The sequence below is a fragment of the Physella acuta genome, unplaced genomic scaffold (genome assembly GCF_028476545.2).
Source record: "Physella acuta isolate Inbredline_101_S28 unplaced genomic scaffold, ASM2847654v3 ptg000897l, whole genome shotgun sequence".
In the NCBI taxonomy this organism is placed as follows: domain Eukaryota; kingdom Metazoa; phylum Mollusca; class Gastropoda; family Physidae; genus Physella; species Physella acuta.
This window is the reverse complement of record NW_026732414.1, coordinates 272,827-294,715: the sequence shown is the minus strand read 5'-3', so window position 1 is coordinate 294,715 and position 21,889 is coordinate 272,827. Positions and strand designations below refer to the sequence as shown.

Here is a 21,889-nt window from a genome sequence, read left to right as displayed (position 1 = left end):
CTGTAGTGTATTACTAACAAGTGCTTGAAATACCTTTAGGTGTCTGAGTGCTGTCTGTAGCATCCCCCATCCTCTCCCAGCCAATGCCAGCCACGTCACCAGCACTAAGTGTCACATCCAGTCTAACACTTCTCCACTGTAGCAGACTGGCTCCGTTATAATGGACAGCCTTCCCTGTGCTGGACAAGTGGATGGCATGGGCTTAGTGTCAGGGGCACACAGGGCAGAGACAGGTAAAGTGTCAGGGGCAGACAGGGCACAGACAGGCGGTGTGTGATGGGCAGACAGGTGGTGTGTGATGGGCAGAGACAGGTGAAGTGTGATGGGCAGAGACAGGTGAAGTGTGATGGGCAGAGACAGGCGGTGTGTGATGGGCAGACAGGGCAGAGTCAGGTGAAGTGTGATGGGCAGAGACAGGTGTTGCGTGATGGGCACACAAGAGATAGATGTAGTTACTTGAGAAAGAGATAGATGTAGTTACTTGAGAAAGAGATAGATGTAGTTACTTGAGAAAGAGATAGATGTAGTTACTTGAGAAAGAGATAGATGTAGTTACTTGAGAAAGAGATAGATATAGTTACTTGAGAAAGAGATAGATGTAGTTACTTGAGAAAGAGACAAGTGCCCACAGGATTTGTCCAAGCAGCATCTTTTTTCTCAGCAGGAGGTGCAAAGCCAAAAGATACAATAGCACCACTGTCTTCCTGCAGGTCCCCTAAGGATGAGATCTCTAGTTCCCAGTAAAAGGATGGGGCCTGTGGGGATGGTAGCACATGATGGTAGCACATGATGGTAAAACATGATGGTAGCACATGATGGTAAAACATGATGGTAGCACATGATGGTAGCACATGATGGTAGCACAAGATGGTAAAACATGCTGGTAAAACATGATGGTAGCACATGATGGTAGCACATGATGGTAGCACATGATGGTAGCACAAGATGGTAAAACAAGATGGTAAAACATGCTGGTAAAACATGATGGTAGCACATGATGGTAGCACATGATGGTAGCACAAGATGGTAAAACATGATTGTAGCACATGATGGTAAAACATGATGGTAGCACATGATTGTAGCACAAGATGGTAAAACATGATGGTAGCACATGATGGTAAAACATGATGGTAGCACATGATGGTAGCACAAGATGGTAAAACATGATGGTAGCACATGATGGTAAAACATGATGGTAGCACATGATGGTAGCACAAGATGGTAAAACATGATTGTAGCACATGATGGTAAAACATGATGGTAGCACATGATTGTAGCACAAGATGGTAAAACATGATGGTAGCACATGATGGTAAAACATGATGGTAGCACATGATGGTAGCACAAGATGGTAAAACATGATGGTAGCACATGATGGTAAAACATGATGGTAGCACATGATGGTAGCACAAGATGGTAAAACATGATTGTAGCACATGATGGTAAAACATGATGGTAGCACATGATGGTAGCACAAGATGGTAGCACATGATGGTAGCACAAGATGGTAACACAAGTTGGTGACATAATAGGAACAATGAGAAAAACTGTAATACATGAAAGTCAGGTAAAACTTGAGTATGTGATAAGTCTAGTCAGGCCCACCAAACTTTTCTAGTGACCTGTTCAACTTTCAATAGGATGGTGAGACTTAGAAAAACCTGGATTGAGTAATGCTGACAAACCTCTTTTGGTATGGGCTGATTGGCATAGATGATGGTACCCCGAGGCAGACCAACACCAGCGCTAGGGTCACCCAGGAACATCACTGCTGTCATACCCTGAGAGAAGAGGCAAGCTCGCGTGGGGGGGAAGGGGCGGGACACATCCCATACCATCTCTTTGGACTGGGGGAGAGAAAAATGGTCAACAATGTATACCAAGTAGACAGGTAAGTCAAGATTTGAACCTACATTAGACAGGTAAGTCAAGATTTGAACCTACATTAGACAGGTAAGACAAGATTTGAACCTACATTAGACAGGTAAGACAAGATTTGAACCTACATTAGACAGGTAAGTCAAGATTTGAACCTACATTAGACAGGTAAGACAAGATTTGAACCTACATTAGACAGGTAAGACAAGATTTGAACCTACATTAGACAGGTAAGTTAAGATTTGAACCTACATTAGACAGGTAAGACAAGATTTGAACCTACATTAGACAGGTAAGACAAGATTTGAACCTACATTAGACAGGTAAGTCAAGATTTGAACCTACATTAGACAGGTAAGACAAGATTTGAACCTACATTAGACAGGTAAGACAAGATTTGAACCTACATTAGACAGGTAAGTCAAGATTTGAACCTACATTAGACAGGTAAGACAAGATTTGAACCTACATTAGACAGGTAAGTCAAGATTTGAACCTACATTAGACAGGTAAGACAAGATTTGAACCTACCGGCCTGATGTCAGCACGGCAAGGTGGAGGTGGAGGCTTGGCACAATCTCTGTACAACATCCTCAGCCTCTGGCAGTGGGCCTCCACCAGTGGGAGTCTGCTGCCTGCAACAATACAGTCACCACATTGTTTAGTCAGTCAACTTACCTGCGTGACAATCTTTAGCTAGTCAACTTACCTGCGTGACAATCTTTAGCCAATGATTTGAGCATGTCTATAGAAAAACCGCAGTGCTAAAAAAACTTACCTGCGTGACAATCTTTAGCCAATGATTTGAGCATGTCTATGGATAAGCCGCAGTGCTCAATAAACTTCTTGGCAAACTCAATCTCCTGCAGGCCCTGGGCCAACACCATGGCGGTGCGGGTTCTAATCTCAGCCACCACACGACAAATCTGATTGGCCATTGAGTTTCCATCCCCTGCCGAGTGGAGCGGCTGCGTCAGTGGTGAGGTAGATTCATCCGCTGGTAAGATGGCCGCCTGCACTGCTGACAAGATGGCCTCCGTCATTTCCTTCTGGAGCCTGTTGAACATCTGGAGACAAAGGAAACACGGGTTAGTTCAGCTGACCCAGGACAAACACGGGTTAGTTCAGCTGACCCAGGACAAACACGGGTTAGTTCAGCTGACCCAGGATAAACACGGGTTAGTTCAGCTGACCCAGGATAAACACGGGTTAGTTCAGCTGACCCAGGACAAACACGGGTTAGTTCAGCTGACCCAGGACAAACACGGGTTAGTTCAGCTGACCCAGGATAAACACGGGTTAGTTCAGCTGACCCAGGATAAACACGGGTTAGTTCAGCTGACCCAGGACAAAGGAAACACGGGTTAGTTTAGCTGACCCAGGATAAACACGGGTTAGTTCAGCTGACCCAGGACAAACACGGGTTAGTTCAGCTGACCCAGGACAAACACGGGTTAGTTCAGCTGACCCAGGACAAACACGGGTTAGTTCAGCTGACCCAGGATAAACACGGGTTAGTTCAGCTGACCCAGGACAAAGGAAACACGGGTTAGTTTAGCTGACCCAGGATAAACACGGGTTAGTTCAGCTGACCCAGGATAAACACGGGTTAGTTCAGCTGACCCAGGACAAACACGGGTTAGTTCAGCTGACCCAGGATAAACACGGGTTAGTTCAGCTGACCCAGGACAAACACGGGTTAGTTTAGCTGACCCAGGACAAAGGAAACACGGGTTAGTTTAGCTGACCCAGGACAAACACGGGTTAGTTTAGCTGATCCAGGTTGTATCACCCAAGGTTCCCAAAAGGAAACACGGGTTAGTTTAGCTGACCCAGGTTGTATCACCCAAGGTTCCCAAAAGGAAACACGGGTTAGTTTAGCTGACCCAGGTTGTATCACCCAAGGTTCCCAAAAGGAAACACGGGTTAGTTTAGCTGACCCAGGTTGTATCACCCTTTTATGCATTACTACACCTTTCATCTGATAGCCATGAAACTTTGGGGAGTTGATTAGAATACAAAAAAATCTTTTTTAATTTCGCAAGGGTGGCGCCCCAGCATGATGTGATTTTCCTCTATATAGTGAAATCCTTTTTGTAAGAATCTATAAATAAAATTATAAACAGAAAGTCAACTGGAAAAATAGATTGAACCAAAATCAGAACTCAACAAACAGGAAAAGTTGGAAGTAATATCTGGGATATATATTTCATTTATTAATAGCACCATTACTTATATCCAAACCCACATTTTCTCAAGTTTTCACATTTGCTAAACCCCCCCCCCCCCCCCCCCCCCCCCAATAAGGCTACGAGACGTGTGATGGTGTCAAAGAAATATTGTGGAAGTTGATGTCACAAAATTCCTGATTGGTTGTATTACCTCATTCCTGATTGGTTGAACTCTTGCAAGCGGCACTTTGATTGTATCACTGTAAGTGGGGCTGTCCTCTAGTTGAGAGTTCAGTTGGATCGTGACCACATCATTCTGCTCAGACACACTGACCACTGTTCCACTGGTTCCCCGAACGCCTTCACCTGTAATCTTTCAGATCAGACACAGGTCTCATTCAATCTTTCAGATCAGACACAAGTTTCATTCAATATTTCAGACACAAGTCTCATTCAATCTTTCAGACACAGGTCTCATTCAATCTTTCAGATCAGACACAAGTCTCATTAGGTCAATACAATATTGTAATGTCTAAATTAAAGAGAGCCAGGAGAGGAAGGAATGTCTTACCTTGACCTGACAGCCAGGAGAGGAAGGAAAGTCTTACCTTGACCTGACAGCCAGGCTTCAATGTTTCCTGGAATCCACCAATGGCACAGAGAGCGGCGTTGGCCTGCTTGGCTAGGGACATGAGTTGGTTGTTGGACTGACTGCGGGGGGAGCGGGGGCTAGACAGCCCATCCAGGGAGCCCAGCAGCACAGGTAAACCAGAGAGAGCATTAGCCAACACCTGTAAGGTCAAATATCAACACCTGTAAGGTCAAATATCAACACCTGTAAGGTCAAATATCAACACCTGTAAGGTCAAATATCAACACCTGTAAGGTCAAATATCAACACCTGTAAGGTCAAATATCAACACCTGTAAGGTCAAATATCAGCACCTGTAAGGTCAAATATCAACACCTGTAAGGTCAAATATCAACACCTGTAAGGTCAAATATCAACACCTGTAAGGTCAAATATCAACACCTGTAAGGTCAAATATCAACACCTGTAGGGTCAAATATCAACACCTGTAAAGCCATGTCAAACATCAAGTCAGTTCACTAGACCATAGATCAATGTTCATTGTACTGGAAGAGCACGGTAAGAAAAGACAGGCGTATGTACTGCCCTGGGTGTGAGAAAAGACAGGCGTATGTACTGCCCTGAGACAGCCATATGTACTGCCCTGAGACAGCCATATGTACTGCCCTGAGTGCCTACCCTCTGTACAGCCTGGGACCACGTATTGTTGGCGGGGGAGTTGGTCTGCGTAGACAGCAAGTTCTGGAGCAGGGCAATCACCTCCGCTGCCATGGCATTGGCCACATGACCACTGATGAATGCTCTGACTGGGTCACATCTGTAGGGGGAGTTAGAGAACATCAGAGGGGCCAATGTACACATTACAGGGCTGATGTACACATGACAGCCTGATATAGACATGACAGCCTGATGTACACATGACAGCCTGTGATGTACACATGACAGTCTGTGATGTACACATGACAGCCTGATGTACACATGACAGTCTGTGATGTACACATGACAGTCTGTGATGTACACATGACAGCCTGATGTACGCATGTCAATCTGTGATGTACACATGACAGCCTGATATAGACATGACAGCCTGATGTACACATGACAGTCTGTGATGTACACATGACAGTCTGTGATGTACACATGACAGTCTGTGATGTACAAATGACAGCCTGTGATGTACACATGACAGTCTGTGATGTACACATGACAGCCTGATGTACACATGACCGTCTGTGATGTACACATGATAGTTTGATGTACACATGACAGCCTGATGTACACATGACAGCCTGATGTACACATGACAGTCTGTGATGTACACATGACAGTCTGTGATGTACACATGACAGCCTGATGTACACATGACAGTCTGTGATGTACACATGACAGTCTGTGATGTACACATGACAGCCTGATGTACACATGACATCCTGATGTACACATGACAGCCTGTGATGTACACATGACAGTCTGTGATGTACACATGACAGTCTGTGATGTACACATGACAGTCTGTGATGTACACATGACAGCCTGATGTACACATGATAGTTTGTGATGTACACATGAGAGGCTGTGATGTACACATAACTGTCTGTGATGTACACATGACTGTCTGTGATGTACACATGACAGCCTGTGATGTACACATGACAGTCTGTGATGTACACATGACAGCCTGTTATGTACATATGACAGCCTGATGTACATATGACAGTCTGTGATGTACACATGACATTCTGTGATGTACACATTACAGCCTGATGTACACATGACAGCCTGTGATGTACACATGACAGCCTGTGATGTACACATGACAGTCTGTGATGTACACATGACAGTCTGTGATGTACACATGACAGCCTGTGATGTACACATGACAGCCTGATGTACACATGACAGCCTGATGTACACATGACAGCCTGATGTACACATGACAGCCTGTTATGTACATATGACAGCCTGATGTACATATGACAGTCTGTGATGTACACATGACAGTCTGTGATGTACACATGACAGTCTGTGATGTACACATGACAGTCTGTGATGTACACATGACAGCCTGATGTACACATGACAGTCTGTGATGTACACATGACTGTCTGTGATGTACATATGACTGTCTGTGATGTACACATGACACTCTGTGATGTACACATGACAGTCTGTGATGTACACGTGACATGCTGATGTACACATGACAGTCTGTGATGTACACATGACAGTCTGTGATGTACACATGACAGCCTGATGTACACATGCTGAGCATAGATAGAGCAAGCACCTGGCCAACTCAGAGTTTTTCTCCTTGCAGATGAGCTCAGAGAGTGTCTTCTTCTTGTCCGAGCCGTTGTTGTTCTCAGAGCTGTTGCCATCAGCTGGGGGGGCAGTCGAGATGACCAGTCCCATTTGGGCCCACTTGTAAGCTTTCTTAAAGGCATTGACAGCATCTTCAGTGGTCAGTTCAGCCTTTCCATTCTGTACAAGACATACAACATCAGAGATATTACAGAGCTTGTCAAGGAGCATGGAAGAAGTTAGGGTGTTGTAAAGTGTGATATAGCAAAGTGTGATATAGCAAAAAAGTGTGATATAGCAAAGTGTGATATAGCAAAGTGTGATATAGCAAAGTGTGATATAATGAAGTATGATAGAACAAAGTGTGATATAGCAAAGTGTGATATAATGAAGTATGATAGAACAAAGAGTGATATAGCAAAGTGTGATATAATGAAGTATGATAGAACAAAGTGTGATATAGCAAAGTGTGATATAATGAAGTATGATAGAACAAAGAGTGATATAGCAAAGTGTGATATAATGAAGTATGATAGAACAAAGTGTGATATAGCAAAGTGTGATATAATGAAGTATGATAGAACAAAGTGTGATATAACAAAGTGTGATATAATGAAGTATGATAAAACAAAGTGTGATATAACAGGGTCAAATCATCTACTAGGCTCTACAAAGTTGTGTAAAAAAGAAGCAGATACTAGACTTTACTTTAGCAATTTCCCGGTCCAGGCGCATGACTTTATCCATGCTTGTATTGCCTACCAGGCGAAATGGTCGATTGTCACAACTGAAATAGGTTCAATACATTCTAATTGTCACAACTGAAATAGGTTCAATACATTCTAATTGTCACAGTTGAAAAGGTTCAATACATTAAAATTGTCACAACTGAAATAGGTTCAATACATTAAAATTGTCACAACTGAAATAGGTTCAATACATTCAAATTGTCACAGTTGAAACAGGTTCAATACATTAAAATTGTCACAACTGAAATAGGTTCAATACATTAAAATTGTCACAACTGAAATAGGTTCAATACATTCAAATTGTCACAACTGAAATAGGTTCAATATACATTCAAATTGTCACAACTGAAATAGGTTCAATACATTCAAATTGTCACAACTGAAATAGGTTCAATACATTCAAATTGTCACAACTGAAATAGGTTCAATACATTCAAATTGTCACAACTGAAATAGGTTCAATATACATTCAAATTGTCACAACTGAAATAGGTTCAATATACATTCAAATTGTCACAACTGAAATAGGTTCAATACATTCAAATTGTCACAGTTGAAACAGGTCCAATACTAAACTGGAGGAATCCATTGGGTTCTTGAGAATTCACATTGCACTAGAGGAACCATGGGTTCTATAAGGTCCCACTTGTATTAGAGGGACCCACTTGTATTAGAGGGACCCAATTAATTCTCTAGAATTAGCATTGCACAAGAGGAACCCACCTGAGCAAAGGTTGAATGATGTCATGTGACATTTGATCTTCCCTTTTGTGTACAAAGACTGACAGCTTGCCTCGTTGTAGGTCAGTGTCATCAGGTTTGTCAATGTCACCAGGCTTGGCACTTCTGCCAGGGGTGGAGGCGTCCTGTGAGGGAGATCTGCTGGACAGCAGCACCTGGTCTCCTGCAATAGCCAGACACAGGTCAGTGGTGGAACCACAGGTCAGTGGTGGAACCACAGGTCAGTGGTGGAACCATGACACAGGTCAGTGGTGGAACCATGACACAGGTCAGTGGTGGAACCATGACACAGGTCAGTGGTGGAACCACAGATCAGTGGTGGAACCATGACACAGGTCAGTGGTGGAACCATGACACAGGTCAGTGGTGGAACCATGACACAGGTCAGTGGTGGAACCATTCAACAACTGGACACAAGTCAGTGGTGGAACCATGACACAGGTCAGTGGTGGAACCATGACACAGGTCAGTGGTGGAACCATGACACAGGTCAGTGGTGGAACCATGACACAGGTCAGAGGTGGAACCATGACACAGGTCAGTGGTGGAACCATGACACAGGTCAGTGGTGGAACCATTCAACAACTGGACACAAGTCAGTGGTGGAACCATGACACAGGTCAGTGGTGGAACCATGACACAGGTCAGTGGTGGAACCATTCAACCACTGGACACAGGTCAGTGGTGGAACCATTCAACATCTGGACAAATGGTTCAACATCTGGACAAATAATTCAACAACTGGACACATGGTTCAACTACTGGACAAATGATTAAACAACTGGACAAATAATTCAACTACTGGACAAATGGTTCGACAACTGGACAAATGGTTCAACATCTGGACAAATGGTTCAGCTATTGGACAAATTGTTCAACTACTGGACAAATGATTCAACAACTTGACAAAGGGTTCAAAAACTGGACAAATGGTTAAAAAACTGGACAGATGAATCATCAATTGGACAAATAATTCAACAACTGGACAAGTAGAAGCATCAACCTACCTGGCACAAGGAAGTCACCCAACTTGGCCAGGAGCAAACAAATAATTTTGGCCGGAGGGTCAGAGACAGGTTTGGCTGTGCTCCAGTGGCTGGAGTAAAGTTGCTGTCCCCAGGCTGGCAGCTCAACCTCCTTACAGTCCTCACAGTCCATCAGGGGTAGGGAGACACGGCACAGCTGCAGGATGATCAGCACCAGCTTGGGGGAGGGTCTAGGGGTAAACAACAGGTTTTAGGGGACAGTCTAGGGGTAAACAACAGGTTTTAGGGGACAGTCTAGGGGTAAACAACAGGTTTTAGGGGACAGTCTAGGGGTAAACAACAGGTTTTAGGGGACAGTCTAGGGGTAAACAACAGGTTTTAGGGGACAGTCTAGGGGTAAACAACAGGTTTTAGGGGACAGTCTAGGGGTAAACAACAGGTTTTAGGGGACAGTCTTGGGGTAAACAACAGGTTTTAGGGGAGGGTTCAGGGGGTAAAAGAAGAGTAAATGAAGCCTACCTTTGATCAAGTAAAAGTGACAACAACTTTGACACACAGGCTGGCTGGCTTAAGATGGCTTTTCCCATTTTACTTCTGAAATATAAATGGTTTCAGCACAATAGGCTCCTGACACAAGTAAAAACTTGTCATCAATTGATCTTCCCTGGCCCAGAGGTTTAGGGACTGAGAAGTTACCTGGACAAGTTGTTGAGCAGACTGAGCACCTCCTGCAATGCCTCAGTGCCAGCCATGGCATGTCCGATGCCTTCTGTAGCTCGAGCCAGGTGATTGGTCAGCAAGGTGGAGACTTGTTTGGCCAGTCCTGAGTGCTCAAGCTCTTCAACATGGGAACCTGAGACCAGAGAGAACTCTTACAAGTAGCCAGTAGAAAGTATACATGTCAACTCTTACAAGTAGCCAGTAGAAAGTATACATGTCAACTCTTACAAGTAGCCAGTAGAAAGTATACATGTCAACTCTTACAAGTAGCCAGTAGAAAGTATACATGTCAACTCTTACAAGTAGCCAGTAGAAAGTATACATGTCAACTCTTACAAGTAGCCAGTAGAAAGTATACATGTCAACTCTTACAAGTAGCCAGTAGAAAGTATACATGTCAACTCTTACAAGTAGCCAGTAGAAAGTATACATGTCAACTAAGTAGCCAGTAGAAAGTATACATGTCAACTCTTACAAGTAGCCAGTAGAAAGTATACATGTCAACTAAGTAGCCAGTAGAAAGTATACATGTCAACTCTTACAAGTAGCCAGTAGAAAGTATACATGTCAACTCTTACAAGTAGCCAGTAGAAAGTATACATGTCAACTCTTACAAGTAGCCAGTAGAAAGTATACATGTCAACTCTTACAAGTAGCCAGTAGAAAGTATACATGTCAACTCTTACAAGTAGCCAGTAGAAAGTATACATGTCAACTCTTACAAGTAGCCAGTAGAAAGTATACATGTCAACTAAGTAGCCAGTAGAAAGTATACATGTCAACTCTTACAAGTAGCCAGTAGAAAGTATACATGTCAACTCTTACAAGTAGCCAGTAGAAAGTATACATGTCAACTCTTACAAGTAGCCAGTAGAAAGTATACATGTCAACTCTTACAAGTAGCCAGTAGAAAGTATACATGTCAACTCTTACAAGTAGCCAGTAGAAAGTATACATGTCAACTCTTACAAGTAGCCAGTAGAAAGTATACATGTCAACTAAGTAGCCAGTAGAAAGTATACATGTCAACTCTTACAAGTAGCCAGTAGAAAGTATACATGTCAACTAAGTAGCCAGTAGAAAGTATACATGTCAACTCTTACAAGTAGCCAGTAGAAAGTATACATGTCAACTCTTACAAGTAGCCAGTAGAAAGTATACATGTCAACTAAGTAGCCAGTAGAAAGTATACATGTCAACTCTTACAAGTAGCCAGTAGAAAGTATACATGTCAACTCTTACAAGTAGCCAGTAGAAAGTATACATGTCAACTCTTACAAGTAGCCAGTAGAAAGTATACATGTCAACTCTTACAAGTAGCCAGTAGAAAGTATACATGTCAACTCTTACAAGTAGCCAGTAGAAAGTATACATGTCAACTCTTACAAGTAGCCAGTAGAAAGTATACATGTCAACTAAGTAGCCAGTAGAAAGTATACATGTCAACTCTTACAAGTAGCCAGTAGAAAGTATACATGTCAACTCTTACAAGTAGCCAGTAGAAAGTATACATGTCAACTCTTACAAGTAGCCAGTAGAAAGTATACATGTCAACTCTTACAAGTAGCCAGTAGAAAGTATACATGTCAACTCTTACAAGTAGCCAGTAGAAAGTATACATGTCAACTCTTACAAGTAGCCAGTAGAAAGTATACATGTCAACTAAGTAGCCAGTAGAAAGTATACATGTCAACTCTTACAAGTAGCCAGTAGAAAGTATACATGTCAACTAAGTAGCCAGTAGAAAGTATACATGTCAACTCTTACAAGTAGCCAGTAGAAAGTATACATGTCAACTCTTACAAGTAGCCAGTAGAAAGTATACATGTCAACTAAGTAGCCAGTAGAAAGTATACATGTCAACTCTTACAAGTAGCCAGTAGAAAGTATACATGTCAACTCTTACAAGTAGCCAGTAGAAAGTATACATGTCAACTCTTACAAGTAGCCAGTAGAAAGTATACATGTCAACTCTTACAAGTAGCCAGTAGAAAGTATACATGTCAACTCTTACAAGTAGCCAGTAGAAAGTATACATGTCAACTCTTACAAGTAGCCAGTAGAAAGTATACATGTCAACTAAGTAGCCAGTAGAAAGTATACATGTCAACTCTTACAAGTAGCCAGTAGAAAGTATACATGTCAACTAAGTAGCCAGTAGAAAGTATACATGTCAACTCTTACAAGTAGCCAGTAGAAAGTATACATGTCAACTCTTACAAGTAGCCAGTAGAAAGTATACATGTCAACTAAGTAGCCAGTAGAAAGTATACATGTCAACTCTTACAAGTAGCCAGTAGAAAGTATACATGTCAACTCTTACAAGTAGCCAGTAGAAAGTATACATGTCAACTCTTACAAGTAGCCAGTAGAAAGTATACATGTCAACTCTTACAAGTAGCCAGTAGAAAGTATACATGTCAACTCTTACAAGTAGCCAGTAGAAAGTATACATGTCAACTAAGTAGCCAGTAGAAAGTATACATGTCAACTCTTACAAGTAGCCAGTAGAAAGTATACATGTCAACTAAGTAGCCAGTAGAAAGTATACATGTCAACTCTTACAAGTAGCCAGTAGAAAGTATACATGTCAACTCTTACAAGTAGCCAGTAGAAAGTATACATGTCAACTAAGTAGCCAGTAGAAAGTATACATGTCAACTCTTACAAGTAGCCAGTAGAAAGTATACATGTCAACTCTTACAAGTAGCCAGTAGAAAGTATACATGTCAACTCTTACAAGTAGCCAGTAGAAAGTATACATGTCAACTAAGTAGCCAGTAGAAAGTATACATGTCAACTCTTACAAGTAGCCAGTAGAAAGTATACATGTCAACTCTTACAAGTAGCCAGTAGAAAGTATACATGTCAACTCTTACAAGTAGCCAGTAGAAAGTATACATGTCAACTCTTACAAGTAGCCAGTAGAAAGTATACATGTCAACTCTTACAAGTAGCCAGTAGAAAGTATACATGTCAACTCTTACAAGTAGCCAGTAGAAAGTATACATGTCAACTCTTACAAGTAGCCAGTAGAAAGTATACATGTCAACTCTTACAAGTAGCCAGTAGAAAGTATACATGTCAACTCTTACAAGTAGCCAGTAGAAAGTATACATGTCAACTCTTACAAGTAGCCAGTAGAAAGTATACATGTCAACTCTTACAAGTAGTCAGTAGAAAGTATACATGTCAACTCTTACAAGTAGCCAGTAGAAAGTATACATGTCAACTCTTACAAGTAGCCAGTAGAAAGTATACATGTCAAGTGAACTAAGCATTAAAGCATAAAAGCAGCATCAACTGACCATCCTCATTTTCCCACTTGACACAGCGTGAGGCCAGCACCTGAAACCCAGCCCATGCCAGGGCAGAGACCTTCTGGCGTGGGCTCTGGGTCTCCCCACCCAGTCCGTCGGCCCTGTGGCTCCCCAGGCTGCAGAGCTTGTCCAGCAGGTACACCAGGTGAGATCGCACCAGACATTTCTCTTCAGCCCTGTACACACATCACAAGATTCAAATATTACTTGTACACATATCACAAGATTCAAATATAACTTGTACACACACATCACAAGATTCAAATATTACCTGTACACACATCACAAGATTCAAATATTACTTGTACACATATCACAAGATTACATAACTTGTACACACAGATCACAAGATTCAAATATTACTTGTACACATATCACAAGATTACATAACTTGTACACACAGATCACAAGATTCAAATATTACTTGTACACATATCACAAGATTACATAACTTGTACACACAGATCACAAGAAGATTCAAATATTACTTGTACACACATCACAAGATTCAAATATTACTTGTACACACATCACAAGATTCAAATATTACTTGTACACATATCACAAGATTACATAACTTGTACACACTGATCACTAGATAGCATACCTTGTACAAACAGATCACAAGATTATATAACCTGTACACACAGATCATAAGATTACATAACTTGTACACACATATCACAAGATAGCATACCTTGTACACATATCACAAGATTACATAACTTGTACACACAGATCACAAGATTACATAATTTGTACACAGATCACAAGATTAAAACATTACTTGTACACACAGATCATAAGATCACATAACTTGTACACAGATCATAAGATCACATAACTTGTACACATATATCACAAGAGTACATAACTTGTACACACAGATCATAAGATTACATAACTTGTACACACAGATCACAAGATTATATAACTTGTACACATATATCACAAGATTACATAACTTGTACACACAGATCATAAGATTACATAACTTGTACACACAGATCATAAGATTACATAACTTGTACACACAGATCATAAGATTACATAACTTGTACACACAGATCACTAGATAGCATACCGTGTACACACAGATCAAAAGATTACATAACTTGTACACACAGATCAAAAGATTACATAACTTGTACACACAGATCAAAAGATTACATAACTTGTACACACAGATCAAAAGATAGCATACCTTGTACACACAGATCACATGATAACATAACTTGAGCACAACAGTAGACGCCATCAAATTTACTTCAACAACTGATGCCTGTACTGACCTGACCTGGTGTAGGGTATGGTACACAACAAGCCTCTACTGACACAACAAGCCTGTACTGACCTGGTGTAGGGTATGGTACACAACAAGCCTGTACTGACCTGGTGTAGGGTATGGTACACAACAAGCCTGTACTGACCTGGTGTAGGGTATGGTACACAACAAGCCTCTACTGACACAACAAGCCTGTACTGACCTGGTGTAGGGTATGGTACACAACAAGCCTATACTGACACAACAAGCCTCTACTGACACAACAAGCCTGTACTGACCTGGTGTAGGGTATGGTACACAACAAGCCTGTACTGACCTGGTGTAGGGTATGGTACACAACAAGCCTATACTGACACAACAAGCCTATACTGACCTGGTGTAGGGTATGGTACACAACAAGCCTATACTGACCTGGTGTAGGGTATGGTACACAACAAGCCTGTACTGACCTGGTGTAGGGTATGGTACACAACAAGCCTCTACTGACACAACAAGCCTGTACTGACCTGGTGTAGGGTATGGTACACAACAAGCCTATACTGACACAACAAGCCTGTACTGACCTGGTGTAGGGTATGGTACACAACAAGCCTGTACTGACCTGGTGTAGGGTATGGTACACAACAAGCCTATACTGACCTGGTGTAGGGTATGGTACACAACAAGCCTCTACTGACACAACAAGCCTGTACTGACCTGGTGTAGGGTATGGTACACAACAAGCCTCTACTGACACAACAAGCCTGTACTGACCTGGTGTAGGGTATGGTACACAACAAGCCTGTACTGACCTGGTGTAGGGTATGGTACACAACAAGCCTCTACTGACACAACAAGCCTATACTGACCTGGTGTAGGGTATGGTACACAACAAGCCTGTACTGACACAACAAGCCTCTACTGACACAACAAGCCTCTACTGACACAACAAGCCTGTACTGACCTGGTGTAGGGTATGGTACACAACAAGCCTATACTGACACAACAAGCCTCTACTGACACAACAAGCCTGTACTGACCTGGTGTAGGGTATGGTACACAACAAGCCTGTACTGACCTGGTGTAGGGTATGGTACACAACAAGCCTATACTGACACAACAAGCCTCTACTGACACAACAAGCCTGTACTGACCTGACCTGGTGTAGGGTATGGTACACAACAAGCCTCTACTGACACAACAAGCCTATACTGACACAACAAGCCTGTACTGACCTGGTGTAGGGTATGGTACACAACAAGCCTGTACTGACCTGGTGTAGGGTATGGTACACAACAAGCCTCTACTGACACAACAAGCCTCTACTGACACAACAAGCCTGTACTGACCTGGTGTAGGGTATGGTACACAACAAGCCTATACTGACACAACAAGCCTCTACTGACACAACAAGCCTCTACTGACACAACAAGCCTGTACTGACCTGGTGTAGGGTATGGTACACAACAAGCCTATACTGACACAACAAGCCTCTACTGACACAACAAGCCTGTACTGACCTGGTGTAGGGTATGGTACACAACAAGCCTATACTGACACAACAAGCCTCTACTGACACAACAAGCCTGTACTGACCTGGTGTAGGGTATGGTACACAACAAGCCTCTACTGACACAACAAGCCTCTACTGACACAACAAGCCTATACTGACCTGGTGTAGGGTATGGTACACAACAAGCCTGTACTGACCTGGTGTAGGGTATGGTACACAACAAGCCTCTACTGACACAACAAGCCTATACTGACCTGGTGTAGGGTATGGTACACAACAAGCCTGTACTGACCTGGTGTAGGGTATGGTACACAACAAGCCTATACTGACACAACAAGCCTCTACTGACACAACAAGCCTGTACTGACCTGGTGTAGGGTATGGTACACAACAAGCCTGTACTGACCTGGTGTAGGGTATGGTACACAACAAGCCTATACTGACACAACAAGCCTATACTGACCTGGTGTAGGGTATGGTACACAACAAGCCTGTACTGACCTGGTGTAGGGTATGGTACACAACAAGCCTCTACTGACACAACTAGCCTCTACTGACACAACAAGCCTCTACTGACACAACAAGCCTCTACTGACACAACAAGCCTCTACTGACACAACAAGCCTGTACTGACCTGGTGTAGGGTATGGTACACAACATGCCTATACTGACACAACAAGCCTATACTGACACAACAAGCCTGTACTGACCTGGTGTAGGGTATGGTACACAACAAGCCTCTACTGACACAACAAGCCTGTACTGACCTGACCTGGTGTAGGGTATGGTACACAACAAGCCTATACTGACCTGGTGTAGGGTATGGTACACAACAAGCCTCTACTGACACAACAAGCCTATACTGACCTGGTGTAGGGTATGGTACACAACAAGCCTATACTGACCTGGTGTAGGGTATGGTACACAACAAGCCTATACTGACCTGGTGTAGGGTATGGTACACAACAAGCCTCTACTGACACAACAAGCCTGTACTGACCTGGTGTAGGGTATGGTACACAACAAGCCTGTACTGACACAACAAGCCTGTACTGACCTGACCTGGTGTAGGGTATGGTACACAACAAGCCTCTACTGACACAACAAGCCTCTACTGACACAACAAGCCTGTACTGACCTGGTGTAGGGTATGGTACACAACAAGCCTGTACTGACACAACAAGCCTGTACTGACCTGACCTGGTGTAGGGTATGGTACACAACAAGCCTCTACTGACACAACAAGCCTGTACTGACCTGGTGTAGGGTATGGTACACAACAAGCCTCTACTGACACAACAAGCCTGTACTGACCTGGTGTAGGGTATGGTACACAACAAGCCTCTACTGACACAACAAGCCTGTACTGACCTGACCTGGTGTAGGGTATGGTACACAACAAGCCTGTACTGACACAACAAGCCTGTACTGACCTGGTGTAGGGTATGGTACACAACAAGCCTCTACTGACACAACAAGCCTGTACTGACCTGACCTGGTGTAGGGTATGGTACACAACAAGCCTCTACTGACACAACAAGCCTGTACTGACCTGGTGTAGGGTATGGTACACAACAAGCCTCTACTGACACAACAAGCCTGTACTGACCTGACCTGGTGTAGGGTATGGTACACAACAAGCCTCTACTGACACAACAAGCCTGTACTGACCTGGTGTAGGGTATGGTACACAACAAGCCTCTACTGACACAACAAGCCTATACTGACCTGGTGTAGGGTATGGTACACAACAAGCCTATACTGACCTGGTGTAGGGTATGGTACACAACAAGCCTCTACTGACACAACAAGCCTGTACTGACCTGGTGTAGGGTATGGTACACAACAAGCCTCTACTGACACAACAAGCCTGTACTGACCTGGTGTAGGGTATGGTACACAACAAGCCTCTACTGACACAACAAGCCTCTACTGACACAACAAGCCTCTACTGACACAACAAGCCTCTACTGACACAACAAGCCTGTACTGACCTGGTGTAGGGTATGGTACACAACAAGCCTCTACTGACACAACAAGCCTGTACTGACCTGGTGTAGGGTATGGTACACAACAAGCCTATACTGACACAACAAGCCTATACTGACACAACAAGCCTGTACTGACCTGGTGTAGGGTATGGTACACAACAAGCCTATACTGACACAACAAGCCTCTACTGACACAACAAGCCTGTACTGACCTGGTGTAGGGTATGGTACACAACAAGCCTGTACTGACCTGGTGTAGGGTATGGTACACAACAAGCCTCTACTGACACAACAAGCCTCTACTGACCTGGTGTAGGGTATGGTACACAACAAGCCTCTACTGACACAACAAGCCTCTACTGACCTGGTGTAGGGTATGGTACACAACAAGCCTATACTGCTGGCACTGGCCAGTGGGTGGTGGGCTGCCAACTGGACCACACAGCTCATGGCCTCAGCAAAAGCATCCCTGACTTCATTCTGCATTCCCCCACACAGCAAGTCCTCCACCCTGCGCATACAAACAAATGGTTTCGAATCTATGTAGCAAGTTAACATTTAGGTAATAAGGTGACATTTATGTGGTGAGTTGATATTTATATAGCAAGTTGACATTACATGTGATAGGTTGACATTTATGTAGCAAGATGACATGTGATAAGTTGACATTTATGTGATACTTAAGTGAGACTTACTTGGGCCCATGTCTTAGGACTGAAGCAACAGCAGCCACAAGGTGTGTAGCACCACCTACACGCGACGCAGCAGCCAAGAGATCTTTGATGTGGGACAATGCAGCTTTGCGGATGGTGCCGCGTTTGCGTCTTTCTTCAGCAGCTTTTAGAAACTTGATGCAGGATACCTGCAAACAATAAGGCACTGACATCTTTCTGACATTAGGGCACTGACATCTTTCTGACATTAGGGCACTGACATCTTTCTGACATTAGGGCACTGACAGCTTTCTGACATTAGGGCACTCTCAGCTTTCTGACATTAGGGCACTACATCTTTCTTACATTAGGGCACTGACATCTTTCTGACATTAGGGCACTCTCAGCTTTCTGACATTAGGGCACTTACAGCTTTCTGACATTAGGGCACTGACATCTTTCTGACATTAGGGCACTGACATCTTTCTGACATTAGGGCACTCTCAGCTTTCTGACATTAGGGCACTACATCTTTCTTACATTAGGGCACTGACATCTTTCTGACATTAGGGCACTCTCAGCTTTCTGACATTAGGGCACTCTCAGCTTTCTGACATTAGGGCACTCTCAGCTTTCTGACATTAGGGCACTCTCAGCTTTCTGACATTAGGGCACTTACAGCTTTCTGACATTAGGGCACTCTCAGCTTTCTGACATTAGGGCACTTACAGCTTTCTGACATTAGGGCACTTACAGCTTTCTGACATTAGGGCACTCTCAGCTTTCTGACATTAGGGCACTTAAAGCTTTCTGACATTAGGGCACTCTCAGCTTTCTGACATTAGGGCACTGACATCTTTCTGACATTAGGGCACTCACAGCTTTCTGACATTAGGGCACTACAGCTTTCTGACATTAGGGCACTTACAGCTTTCTGACATTAGGGCACTCTCAGCTTTCTGACATTAGGGCACTTACAGCTTTCTGACATTAGGGCACTCTCAGCTTTCTGACATTAGGGCACTTACAGCTTTCTGACATTAGGGCACTCTCAGCTTTCTGACATTAGGGCACTTACAGCTTTCTCTGGGTCAGTCCCAATGAAGGCAAACAGCTGGTCTATGACAATGACATGGGGAGGCTTGTCTTCCTCTCCGTCATCAACAAAGTCCTGCAGGATAGAGCTTGGATGTCTGCCTTTGTCCCCGTGTCTTCTCCTGGGAGGACAAAATGTACAACCCTCAGGTACACAAAGATAATATACAGTACTCAGCCATAACTACCTGATCTTTGAATAGACATGTGCCATAACTACCTGATCTTTGAATAGACATGTGCCATAACTACCTGATGTTTGAATAGACCCGTGTGCCATAACTACCTGATCTTTGAATAGACATGTGCCATAACTACCTGATGTTTGAATAGACATGTGTCATAACTACCTGATCTTTGAATAGACATGTGCCATAACTACCTGATGTTTGAATAGACCCATGCCATAACTACCTGATGTTTGAATAGACATGTGCCATAACTACCTGATGCTTGAATAGACCAGTGTGCCATAACTACCTGATGTTTGAATAGACCCATGTGCCATAACTACCTGATGTTTGAATAGACCCATGCCATAACTACCTGATGTTTGAATAGACCCGTACCATAACTACCTGATGTTTGAATAGACATGTGCCATAACTACCTGATGTTTGAATAGACCCATGCCATAACTACCTGATGTTTGAATAGACCCGTGCCATAACTACCTGATGTTTGAATAGACATGTGCCATAACTACCTGATGTTTGAATAGACCCATGCCATAACTACCTGATGTTTGAATAGACCCGTGCCATAACTACCTGATGTTTGAATAGACATGTGCCATAACTACCTGATGTTTCAATAGACCCCTGCCATAACTACCTGATGTTTGAATAGACCCATGCCATAACTACCTGATGTTTCAATAGACCCATGCCATAACTACCTGATGTTCCATGCCATAACTACCTGATGTTTGAATAGACCCATGCCATAACTACCTGATGTTTGAATAGACCCATGCCATAACTACCTGATGTTTCAATAGACCCATGCCATAACTACCTGATGTTCCATGCCATAACTACCTGATGTTTGAATAGACCCATGCCATAACTACCTGATGTTTGAATAGGCCCATGCCATAACTACCTGATGTTTGAATAGACCCATGCCATAACTACCTGATGTTTGAATAGACCCATGCCATAACTACCTGATGTTTGAATAGACCCATGCCATAACTACCTGATGTTTGAATAGACCCATGCCATAACTACCTGATGTTTGAATAGACCCGTGCCATAGCTACCTGATGTTTCAATAGACCCATGCCATAACTACCTGATGTTCCATGCCATAACTACCTGATGTTTGAATAGACCCATGCCATAACTACCTGATGTTTGAATAGACCCATGCCATAACTACCTGATGTTTGAATAGACCCATGCCATAACTACCTGATGTTTGAATAGACCCATGCCATAACTACCTGATGTTTGAATAGACATGTGCCATAACTACCTGATGTTTGAATAGACCCATGCCATAACTACCTGATGTTTGAATAGACCCGTGCCATAACTACCTGATGTTTGAATAGACCCATGCCATAACTACCTGATGTTTGAATAGACCCGTGCCATAACTACCTGATGTTTGAATAGACCCATGCCATAACTACCTGATGTTTGAATAGACCCATGCCATAACTACCTGATGTTTGAATAGACCCGTGCCATAACTACCTGATGTTTGAATAGACCCGTGCCATAACTACCTGATGTTTCAATAGACCCATGCCATAACTACCTGATGTGTTTGAATAGACATGTGCCATAACTACCTGATGTTTGAATAGACCCGTGCCATAACTACCTGATGTTTGAATAGACCCGTGCCATAACTACCTGATGTTTGAATAGACCCGTGCCATAACTACCTGATGTTTGAATAGACA

The 21,889-nt window shown here is 43.1% G+C and overlaps 1 protein-coding gene across 2 annotated transcripts in view; it reads right to left on the bottom strand.

Moving 5' to 3' along the window:
• Positions 1 to 21,889, bottom strand: part of LOC131952974 (putative E3 ubiquitin-protein ligase HECTD4) — a 95,618-nt gene that overhangs the window by 39,261 nt on the left and 34,468 nt on the right. For both annotated transcript variants that reach the window (XM_059315936.1, XM_059315937.1), the window contains exons 28-45: positions 19,958 to 20,096; positions 18,922 to 19,088; positions 18,591 to 18,737; positions 13,447 to 13,634; positions 10,115 to 10,271; positions 9,938 to 10,012; positions 9,440 to 9,648; positions 8,415 to 8,595; positions 7,651 to 7,729; positions 6,929 to 7,122; positions 5,320 to 5,458; positions 4,658 to 4,840; positions 4,261 to 4,422; positions 2,657 to 2,945; positions 2,410 to 2,513; positions 1,686 to 1,847; positions 607 to 755; positions 34 to 179 (exon numbers count right to left, since the gene is read on the bottom strand). In XM_059315936.1, the coding sequence (XP_059171919.1) occupies positions 34 to 179; positions 607 to 755; positions 1,686 to 1,847; positions 2,410 to 2,513; positions 2,657 to 2,945; positions 4,261 to 4,422; positions 4,658 to 4,840; positions 5,320 to 5,458; positions 6,929 to 7,122; positions 7,651 to 7,729; positions 8,415 to 8,595; positions 9,440 to 9,648; positions 9,938 to 10,012; positions 10,115 to 10,271; positions 13,447 to 13,634; positions 18,591 to 18,737; positions 18,922 to 19,088; positions 19,958 to 20,096 (2,870 nt within the window). The remainder of the gene's footprint in view (positions 1 to 33; positions 180 to 606; positions 756 to 1,685; positions 1,848 to 2,409; positions 2,514 to 2,656; positions 2,946 to 4,260; positions 4,423 to 4,657; positions 4,841 to 5,319; positions 5,459 to 6,928; positions 7,123 to 7,650; positions 7,730 to 8,414; positions 8,596 to 9,439; positions 9,649 to 9,937; positions 10,013 to 10,114; positions 10,272 to 13,446; positions 13,635 to 18,590; positions 18,738 to 18,921; positions 19,089 to 19,957; positions 20,097 to 21,889) is intronic.